This window comes from Trachinotus anak, unplaced genomic scaffold (genome assembly GCF_046630095.1).
Source record: "Trachinotus anak isolate AG129_WGS33_773 ecotype Australia unplaced genomic scaffold, CSIRO_AGI_Tana_v1 ptg000012l, whole genome shotgun sequence".
NCBI lineage: Eukaryota > Metazoa > Chordata > Actinopteri > Carangiformes > Carangidae > Trachinotus > Trachinotus anak.
The window spans coordinates 5,173,326-5,184,520 of NW_027273863.1; the positions used below are offsets into that span (position 1 = coordinate 5,173,326).

At 39.1% G+C, this 11,195-nt stretch overlaps 1 protein-coding gene and 1 long non-coding RNA gene across 3 annotated transcripts; one reads left to right on the top strand and one right to left on the bottom strand.

Moving 5' to 3' along the window:
• Positions 1–3,462: 3,462 nt before the first annotated feature.
• On the bottom strand, positions 3,463–5,261 carry LOC139628995 (uncharacterized). The gene is made up of 3 exons (XR_011692889.1): positions 5,175–5,261; positions 4,013–4,098; positions 3,463–3,599 (listed from the first exon to the last, which is right to left on the bottom strand). It is a non-coding gene; the product is annotated as an uncharacterized lncRNA (long non-coding RNA).
• Positions 5,262–6,348: 1,087 nt separating this feature from the next.
• On the top strand, positions 6,349–10,949 carry LOC139628994 (cAMP-dependent protein kinase inhibitor alpha-like). Of its 2 annotated transcripts, XM_071491303.1 has the most exons (4): positions 6,349–6,488; positions 6,583–6,700; positions 7,208–7,398; positions 8,447–10,949. In XM_071491303.1, exons 3-4 carry the CDS (start codon positions 7,236–7,238, stop codon positions 8,518–8,520), a joined length of 237 nt encoding a protein of 78 aa, XP_071347404.1. In that variant the 5' UTR covers positions 6,349–6,488; positions 6,583–6,700; positions 7,208–7,235; the 3' UTR covers positions 8,521–10,949. The 2 variants fall into 2 exon arrangements, with proteins under 2 accessions (XP_071347404.1, XP_071347403.1); XM_071491302.1 differs by lacking the exon at positions 6,349–6,488 and having other exon boundaries at positions 6,568–6,700.
• The last annotated feature ends 246 nt before the right edge of the window (positions 10,950–11,195 follow it).

Genomic DNA, 11,195 nt, shown 5'->3' on the forward strand with positions numbered 1-11,195 from the left:
ACAAATCACAGTTTAAGAAACTCATACACTCACATTTTTGCTACAGTTGCTGCAATGAAAGCAGGGTTCAAATTAGGTGAGGTCTGACCCCCCTGATTAAGGCTTGGACTTCCCCAAAAGAGGTAGAGACAACAGGTCAGGGAGGTTGAAACATTTATATATCCTTCTTACCTGTAATCAGGGGCGGACTGGTAATCTGGCAGACCGGGCACTTTCTCCGCAGTGCCAACGTGCTTTTTGGGCCGATATATCCTTTATTATTTGTCGGACGGGCCAATTAACTCATAGATCGGCGGCCCATTGGGCTCAGGCTGGTTCAGTCACATATTTAAACACCTTCTCTGTGCTGGCATTATGCATTCATCAAAAAAAAGTCTGCACAGGCCCGTGAAACACATAAATTGGCAGCAGATTGGTTCTTTTTAAAAATTGACTTTGGGCCGGGCTGCATGTGATTGTATGTAGTGGGCCGGTCTGGACCAAAATGCCAGGGCCAATTTTTTGCCCCAGTCCGGCCATGCCTGTAATTGTAAATATTACAGTATATTTCCCATATTCATGCCAGGAACAATCTGCAAACATGATTTCAGACACCCCTAAAGTGGATCATACCATTTCTTAACCTTGACTTTATTTAAACGCCTAGTCTACCTGCCTCAGGCCATCAGTGACTCACAGGAGTTCAATTGCATCATTTGACACTACGAATAGCATCATTTGATCAGTTTGCTCCGAAGTAAGTTTAAGGTTGCTGCGCGATAAGACACTGACGGCACGTAGACAGACAGGCAGAGCAGCAGCGAGTTCTACAGATCATCCTATCAAATTGAGAAATATCCACAAACCTGTTGTTGTCATTTATTCCCATGACGCTGCTCCTCTCACTTCGCGTGCACGCAGATAGGTATGTGAGTGAGTTACTATGGTTACGCTGAAGCTCTGTGTCTGCTGCTCTGAAACTTTCTCTTGATTCAGTAACAGTTTTAGGTTTGTATACCTTTACAAAAGTCATGAATATGAAATGTAATTGTGCCTCAATTATGTAAAATATTTTAAATGATATCACTGAAATGTAGTGATATAATTTTACATTTTGTTGAACGTAATAAAAAATTACATTAATTACATTAACACACATTTCTGTGAGTACCGTGGAGGGACCACATCTGTAATGTTGTGATGAAACCTTGTGTTGCATAATGATAATTAAATTGAATCTTGAATTATTACAACATTATGATATAGTACTCATCATACTACATACTTATTGTATTTATACACTATTATTATAATATAATAACTATATATACTACTACTACTACTACTGATAATAATAATAAGCTATACTGTGTACTATACAGCTCACTTTACTATATTACACTTATATTCCATAGTAACTATACTGTAACTACAAAACATATTTTTACAATTTTTCTTTCACATTAGAAAAATTGGCGCCTTTCTCATAAAAATCAAGTAGAAAAACCTAAGAATTGATGTTTATTTACACCATCTAACTATGTTTACTGTATATGTGAGACATCCATCGATTCATCCATTATTTGTACTGCTTATCCGAACCTGGTCGTGGTGGGGGTCTAATGCCAGTTGACATTTGGCGAGGGTCGGTACACCCTGGACAGGACGCCAGTCTATCACAGGGCTGACATACACAGACCAAAAAACCATTCACGCTCACATTCACACCTATGGGCAATTTAGAGCCACCAGTTGACCGCCTAACGTGCATGTTTTTGGACTGTGGGAGGAAGCCGGAGCACCTGGAGGGAATCCACGCAGACCCAGAAAGAACTTGACAACTCCACACAGAAAGGGCCCAGGTCCTGAGTTTGAACCCAGAAGCTTCTCACTGTTAGGCAGCAGAGAGGAAAACCACTGCAACGCCCCAGCTACCAGGTGCTACTGGAAAAATCTGGGCAAGGAAATGCACAGTGGTAAAAACAGCCAGTGAGTAAGTGAGCTGTGTCTCTGTGGATCCTGCTGCCACCAGTACAGATGTACGAGTAAAGTGGCTCTGCACGGCTTCTGAAGCAGGTGGGAGTGATCAGGTATCAGCTCTCTCCTGCTGATCAGAAACCTTAGTAAAACTTCCCAGATGTGTTGTGCAACACAAAGAGCGAAAGGTGTTTCCACAGCAACACAGTCTGGTACAGTCGTACTTTTAGAGCTGGACTCATGGCTGTTAACACTGGTAACAATTTGTTTTTGTATATGTCACCTGTTGTTTTTATGCTTTATTATTTTCAGTGTATGAAAGTGGCATTATCCTTCTTTTGTCTGGTACAGAAGGAATTATTATTAATGCTGACTCATTGATTACAGATAATGTATGGCTGCTACTGAACCCACAGCCTCTCCAGAGGTGCAGTGTTGTAGTTGAAACCATTATAGTGTTGAAAGAGTAACTGAACCCCAAGCTGAAAAGCAATATTTGTGTGATCAGAAACGTGCTCTGTTGCACCTCTAACCACATTCAGCAGTGATGTCACCACAAAAATCAAGTGTTTTTTTCACAAAAGTATTCCAAGTTATGAATATTGTCATGAGAAGTCCATTGCAGACTATCAAGTGACTTTATTCACATCATTCTCTCCACATTTCAAACATTTTCTCTCTTTACAGCTTTCTGTGAGCAGGTATGCTTGTTTTTCCGGAGGTCTCCCTGCGAAGATCTATTCAGATTTCATTCCAGGAGGCCTGGGTGAACACAGCAAGTGTACTCGGATAAAAATCTAATGACGCAACTCTTTCAGTCGGAGAGAACACTGTGATTGGTTACTGCCTTTATCAATCATTCTGGTGCTTCAGTATTTGTTCTGCTGATTCAAATAGAACAGTTAAAGCACAAATTTCCACAGTTTTCCATTTAGAAAGGTTCAAAGATGCCAGTGAAAAAAATTACTAAAAAAGTCTATACTTCCATAAGGTTAGGTACCATACGGTTAGGAGGCCCAGAGGCCTGATTCTTCACACAGTTGTTTCTCACAAGCTGGGATGTAATGATTTTCATAGGGCTTCTATGGCTTGCATCCTAGTTATTGTTATCAAATATGACTTTTTTTCAGGTGAGGACAAAAAAATACAAAAAAATTACCATGTATGAACATATGTAGGTTGGGTTTTAGTCCTATACTAAACAGGCAAATATTCAAGAACTAGAAGATGTTACCGTTCAGATGATGTCTCATAAATGCATTTTGGCCTCACAGTTCTTATGTTATGAACTTTTTCATTAATAGTAAATGCAAACGTATGAAAATTACATGAAAAAACAAGTGGATGTTAAGAGGGAGCTGTATGTATTTATACTGACAAGCGCCCCACCCTGTGGTTTGAATGAGTATTGCACAGAATTATGTCTTCACATTATCTTGTTTTCATTCTTACCTCATATCATCACAGAGGAGCAAACGGTATCTTCAACAATGTGTCACTGTCACTGTGATCATTTAGTTCAACACTGTTTTCACAGAGAAACAGTTGATGTTGAATTGAAGGTGTCCCAAAGTGTGTTTTTCTCTCCGATTATTGGATCCAGACTGGATGCAATTTAATCCACTCTGGATGATGAAAGCTCTCTGTATAATACAGAGTACAGCTAAAACATCAGTGCATACACTGTATATAAAGATAATTATATTCTATGAATTAAAACATAGAGCTGTAGGCATAAATTATGGTTTAACCTCCATTGCAACACATGACGCAGCAGGTTGTAAATTCAACAGCTGTGATGACAATAAAACCAATAAAGTCAGAAAACTGTAAACACCGATTATGTGACTGTAGAGTTACTGAGAGTTACTTTGAAAAAGAAAAGGGGCTGAGAGCTCCTCACATCCTATATTACTGGTTACAGTAATATATACATATCGTATCAAAACACTCAAACTGATTTCCAAAACAAATCAGATGAATAAGATCATTTAACATGTCCTCAAATATCAGTATCCAAAACTCACATTTTGTACCAAAAACATCTGAAACTCACATCAGTGTCGATTATGTCATGATTCAGTCAAACCTGAGCACACAGATATGATAACAGCACTGCAGATAAACATCCAGAAATCTGCTCTGAAATCAGAGGAAAAATAGTGATAGTTGTCAGTACATCCAATGTTACATAACAAACAGAAACTTAAAATAGCTAATTCAGTACACCTACCTTTCCAAAATATAAACAAACATGGGCCAAAAAATAAATAAAACAGGGCTCAAGTTGAAGCTTTACTTTATAATAATCCACTGCAACAGATTTCCTGTTTCTCAGAAAAGTTTAGTTTATGTCTGTTCCAGAAGAGTTGCTGTCACTGCATGTCGCCTATACGACATATCTGATCTAAACAAACTTGACAGAGTAATTCATTTGACTGACAACTGACAAATCATGATTTGGTATTGGGTGTGTGTGTGTGTGTCTTACAGCTGTAAGACGGTTGCTTGCCAATTGAAGAACCACACCAAATACTGGGATCTGCAAGTTTATTTTCTAAAAGAGTAGCAGTGGGCACAGTCAGTAGACAGACAGACACACACACACACACACACACACACACACACACACACACACACACACACACACAGCCTCTGCCTCTGTCCCCAGCTCAGTTACTGTCCTGGTTGTTTTTTCCTCTTTTAACAGAATTCTGCTATAAATAAAATACCCAAATAAAAATGTTTGTCCTCACAGTAGTTACAGATGATACATCAGATATCAATTATAAAATCAAAAATAACTGAATAAATGAATATTCACTGAAATTAAATTGAATGCCTTTTTCCTGTTAGGCTACAATGCAATCCAACACTAACAATATCTAAATATATATATATATATATATATATATATATCATCATGACCAACGATATAACGTACCTAAAAGAGGAGCAGAGGGCGCAATCAGTAGACACACACACACACACACACATACACACACACACACACACACACACAGGCTCTGTCTCAGTTCCCTGCAGCGAGTTAGAGAAAAAGCAAATGAGGGAACTTCCCGACATAAATAGCCGAATTTAGGACCATTTTATCTGACCACGAACAACAGTAAACCTCCGGATTTTGTTAACAATTTTCCACCATAATATTTTTGTGCTGTTAAAGTCAGAATAAGTGATTTTTAAACGTGCTAGCTTACCCAGAGGAAAGAGAGAGTCTGAACGCGTCTCAGTAGCTGTCCTGGTTTTGCCGGGTTTTCGCAGCTACGTCACAGAATGTGTCTCTGATTAAAGCCCCCCCCCCCGCTGCAACAGGTAGATCGGAACTATAAGACGAACCGTATCCTCTCAATGCAAGATCGGTAATGCGAAAAAGGAAAGAAATAACTCCAAAAGTCACAGAAAATATTAAACAGTTTTTTTAAGTGGTAACCTTAAAAATACGTGAGTAGCAAACACTGCGATGGCTCCGCTATATGTGTAGTACACTCATGTTGTACTCACTTCGCTGACAGTGGCAGAAAAAATGTAGATGTTCTCTGACATTGTGTTTGTTTATTACAAACTCAGGTTTTGAGAATGTTCACATTTAAAAAATTACATAAACATATTTGCTCAGCCAGAAAACTGTGCCTCCATGTTTTGTATGGACTATATTCTCTGAAGCTTTCAGTGAGCTCCTCTAAAACAGGGGGTGAACCACTGGGAGCGAGACCCCTGCTGTAGTTACTCTAGTTTCCTGTTGCCTTCAAGTCATCTACATTTTTACACCAAAATTAGGGCTGCAACTAACAATTATTTTCATCACTGACAAATTTGCAAAATGTTTTCTCAGTTATATTAAATTAATGAATTGTTTGGTCCACGAAACACCAGGAAATAATGAAAAGTTTGTTGAAACAATAGTCCCAAAGATATATATAAGAATATATAAGACAAGAAAAAGTAGTATGTGCTCCCATTTGAGAAGCTGGAAGCATTAAATGGTTGACATTTTTTGTTTTAAAATGAACTAAAACAAGTACTTGATTATCAAAATAGGTCCCAATTAATTCTCTATTAACTGAGTAATCAATGAATCAATAAATCTTTACAACTTATCATCCACATTAATCTGCCAAAGTGCCCATACTGTGTCTATTTCCAACAATATAGACTTGCTCTTTTATCCGTAAGGTTAGTTAATTTTGTCTGTTATTCATCTAATTATTTATTTATTATAGACTTTAATCTAAAACAACAGCCCAACGGCAAACAAGAACATAGGTAGATAGGTAAATATATTTTACGAGGTGACCCTGAACGCATCACCGGGCTTGGTGCTGCTCAGAGCCCTCTCCTCTCATCCTTTTGTGTCTCCTGTCCAATCGGCGTTGAGATGCGGTTTGTTGGCCGCTCATTGGTCGCGAAGGAGGAAGATGCGGCGGCCATGGAGAATCGATCGGGGACTCCTCACACCGTCCTGCTGATGTGATTGATATTGTTGATCGTTTTCATGCCGCTGACACGTCGCGGTATGTGATGTGAGGCGTTTGGATTTGTAGCCGCTGGTCGCTGCTCGGTTGTGGTGATTTTTTTTTTTTTTTTTTTTTTTTTTTTTGTTCTTAGATTTGTGCTCTGTTGGATCGGTTGATGTGATGTCGGGCCCGTCGCTCTGCCTTGTAGGTGAAGTCACTCCCTAGTGATGTAGTTTCGGGTTATAGCACTGATAGACCAATCACTGAAGGTAAGAAAAAGCTGAAACGGGACTCAAACACAATATAATCACCTTATGAGTTATTACAAGACTCTGATCTGCCGTGTGGCCCCGGTTTTACCTGATACTTGACTTGTGGGCCTCGTCATGGACGAGCTTCCTGTATTAGCTTCAGAGACTTCACATTGTAAAGCTGTGAAAATTAATGTAAAGCAGAACTGTTGACTTCAGACATGAGAGATGAATACTGTGCTTGTAACTAAGCTTTGTGGATTTAAAATTACACCCATCATTATAAAGGCTACAAGTTTAAAATGAACTCAAACGAAAGCTGTAGTCCCGTTACTTCTTTTGTGAGTAACATGTCTCATAATAAATATGTATGTGTGTGTGTAAGGTCATAAAAAGTTATATGAGAACAGGGTCTCTGATTTCAATGCATCACTGATAAATAACAAATACATTTACTGAGTCTCATATATGGAGGAGAAGCTCTGGAGGTGTGTGTTCAGTAAAGCTGCTCCTCTCCTCTCGCAGGTGTTGCTGTGTGAACGATGCACGAGCGATGTCTGATGTTGAGGCCACGTATGCAGACTTCATTGCCTCTGGCAGGACGGGACGGAGGAACGCCCTGCACGACATCCTGCAGAGTCCCACCGACCCTGAGGGACGAGAACTGCCCCTCACCCTGTCTCTGTCCCAACTGCACATCAACGCGGGAGGGGGAGGTAAACCACTGTGTTATACTGGTATACACTGCATTGTATTGGACCAATATTATTTACTATTTACTAATATGAATTAATATTATTAATATTTACTCATGTATGGAAGTATGTAGCATTTTGTTCTTTGTCAGGGTGATGGAATAGATGTATTGCATTAGTGTTTCCATCGATACAATGGGTGTGATGTTGACCGAGACCTGGCTTCAAGTGTAACACAACATGTTGAATGAAAAGTAACATTGTGTGTAGACAGAAGTACAACACCTTGAGTGGTGCTGTATGTGGTGCTTCTTCGTCGGAAAGCAGTTTAAGTAAGCAGGGAGTCACCTCCACTGTCTTCTCTATGTTAGTCTTTCAATTTTTTTTTTCATATCAGTACTAATACTGATGCCTTGACTTCGATACAGATTCTTAACATCTTTTTTTCAATAAAAGTTTTATCACATCCATTTTAACAAAAAGAAAGTACACATACACAATATATACACAATACACATATACAGTACACATTGTGGTACAAATTTCAGTTTTACTTTAGTTTTATTTTTACGCTAAGTCTCTCATGTAATTAAACAGCCAATCACCAGCGTTATTAGAGCCTGGTCCAAGCATGTTGAATGCTGATTGGCTTGCTGACACTGATAAGATTTACACATTTACTCCATAGCTATTGAAATTTGGTATCAAATGACAAGGTATTTTTTCGATCCTTGATAGCATCAAAACAATTCTGTCGGTTCATAAAAGAATCCCAGCCCTACTGTGTCGTCACCCGTCACTGTCAGTCTGGTCCACTTTTGATCTTATGTAAGTCATCTGTTCTTTGGAAATATCCATGCAAAAATTAAATTTAATAATGATTTTGAAAGAATCACAAATCTGGTTGACAGATTCTGATTTTCAGATTATTATAACACTGACATGAAGTGAAACCAGTGGCTGTCTCGTGGATAGAAAAAAACGTCCATTCATCCATCTAGGTAACAAAACTTTTTAATGTTGTTGACCCTTAAGTTAAAATGTTCTCCTTTTCCTGATTTTCCTGCAGAGGGAGACGACACAGAGGACAGTCAGAGCTCCTCCTCCTCAGCACAGAGGGAGGCTGAGCAGAGGAACAGCTAACCTTCATGTGCGGTGTGTGTGTTATGTGTGATGAATCCGTTTGTCTAAAGTGGGCTGGTATCCGAAGGGTAGCACCACCACTGCTGAGGTGCCTAAACACAGGGCATTGACACCCAAAATCCGCCGTAGAGGCTCTGTGCTGCGATGCGATCATCCAGCGCTCTCACGTCCCTGAGGTTCTGCTGTGCAATAGAATAACAGACTGATTGCAGAGGGTGTTTTTCAGAGCCGGTGTGAGCGGGAAGACAAATTTGTAGCTCTTGTAAAGTTGATTTTACTTTCAGTCTTAGTTACTAAACACACAGGTTGGATGACTGGAATGAAAAGAGAAAGTAGACACATATCCTATGTGAGTTTCGTGGTAGTGTAAGCAATTTGTGAGACCACTGAGACGTGCTGATGTTATGGGTCACAGTGGGAGTAGCATGTTTGTAGAGGTAGTGGCGCTGGCACAGATTATATTGCCAGTTAATGGCTTGTGCTTCTTTTAAAGTGACTATACTGTAGAGGGAATTGGACTACTCAGCTGTAGCAGAGCCTGAAAACACCATGAACAAAAACACTGGCTTTTGGTTATTGAAAGGTGTACTGTGTTTGCAGATTTTGTTGAAGTGTTTAATGAACAAAATCCAGATGTGTACTGTATGTGAAACTGGCTTAAACTGTAGAAAGCAGCTGATTGTAGCAGTGGGAAGGTGTGACAGCGTTCTGCTGACACCAACAATATATGTAAAGTCAGCAAGGATGACATATTTAATGGTTCAGTGGTTAAAAAAAGAAAAGATGACGGTGTACTACTGTATCTTTTAAAATGTTAATACTTTTTTTTTTACTTTTCTAATGATGCCATTATAATCATAACCTTAAAGCCGAGAATTAGATGAGAAGATCGATACCACTCACATACCAGTACTCCAAACATGTAGCTATAGTTAGCTGAAGGCTATCTTAGCTTGGCATAAAGACTGGGAACAAGGGGAAACAGCTAGGCTGTCACTGTTTGATGGTAACAAAATCCATCAGCACCCCTAAAGCTCACCAATTAGCATTCTATATCAATTTGTAACATTTAACACGTGTTTAATTCATTCCAAAACTGAAGTGACTACGGTGGCCCTGAGAGCTCAGTGCACTGCAACTTAAGGAAACACATGCAAATAAACACAACACAAGCAAATTCTGAAAAAATCTTCATCAGTTTGACAACGCATGCTTTGCAAACCTGACCAAAACTTCAAAAGTAACAAAGCATGTTATAGAGTAGCTTTGATTCAACTGCATCCCAGATGGGTACATCACTTTTTTGTGTCCCCTGGAAACGTTTCCATTGTCGTCTGTGCAACTTGCAGCGTGTTTCTGTAATTTGGTTGTGTTGTGTGTATTTACAAGGCATGTGTTGTCAAATACATGATGCTTTACTTGTGTTTTGTCTATTTACATGTGTTCTCTTAAGTCGCAGTGCATTGAGCTCTCAGGGCTAACTGTCAGTTGGCCATTAGCCAATTAAATTTTTGCTTGGTTGCCAGGTAACCATTTTTATCCTTTGGTTTTCGAATGAGTTAAAGAAATGAGGAAAGGTTAGTTAATTAGGTTAATGAGATTTCTGGAGGTGCTGGTGTGGAGCATTATTATCCCACAGATTGGCTAACTGTGTTTGTGTTTATTCATATTCATCCAAACTCAGTGTACTTAAGTCTCCTGACTACTGTTGTTTTTCTTGTCTTATAAAACATTTCTAGATGTATGACCAAATATAGATGAGCTAGCTCAGCTAGTTAGCTAAACTAAGCTGACCAGCTGCCTGCTCCAGCTACATATTTAGCATACAGATGTGAGAGTGGTATCGATCTGCTCATTTAACTCTCAGCAGTGAAGTGCATTTCCCAGAACGTCAAACTGTTCCTTAAATGTAGATATGCAAAACTCAATGGAGCTTCCAGTAAGTGTAACATGTTGGTGTCAAAGTTTCTGTCTCTGACACTGAGGCTGAACTACATTCCTGCTACTCTGTGTAATAACGGAAACATCCCATAATCGACATCCATTAAGACCACCGTGCATGCAGTTTTGAAACTGTGTATTTTGTCATTTTTCTCCCCAGTTTTACTGAGTATAATCTTACTGTAAGACTGCAGCTCGACTGTGTCTCACTCTTATTCAGGCGGATGATAATAGGCTAAATATAGCTCTTTTTTTATAAACTCATTCAGTCAGGTTTTCAAACTGTAAACTGCCATGTGACTGTAGTGACTCACTCCCGCTTCAACTACACTGTGGAAACCCAGCCGTTCATAATTCAGCATGCAGACATATGGCAGGTGCATGATTCTGCTAAATGTGTAGGTGTTTGTCTGACTGTCTATAACCATGTTTTCTACTTCTTGTGTCAAACAAAGTAAAATAAATGATGGATGACAGTAAAAACGCCAGTTTTCTTGTGTTGTTGTACTTAAGCAATTTGGCCAGCAGGTGGCACTGTGGGAGGATTTATCAAACTTGAGACTGCACTCAAAATGTGGTAAACATGAAGCTGTAAATATTATTTCTAACACTTATGTTACCACCATCAACAGTTGTATGAGATTCATTATTTGACAACAGTATGTGTGATAAATCGGAGAGGCTACAATAATGTTTAATGTCTGCAGATATTGAAGAGTTTCTGTTCTTTTTAT

Bases quoted from the DNA above. Each gene is read 5' to 3' on its own strand.
- LOC139628994 (XM_071491303.1), top strand. From the start codon at position 7,236: ATGTCTGATGTTGAGGCCACGTATGCAGACTTCATTGCCTCTGGCAGG. The intron at 7,399-8,446 runs GTAAACCACTGT...ATTTTCCTGCAG, and splicing joins CATCAACGCGGGAGGGGGAG to AGGGAGACGACACAGAGGAC.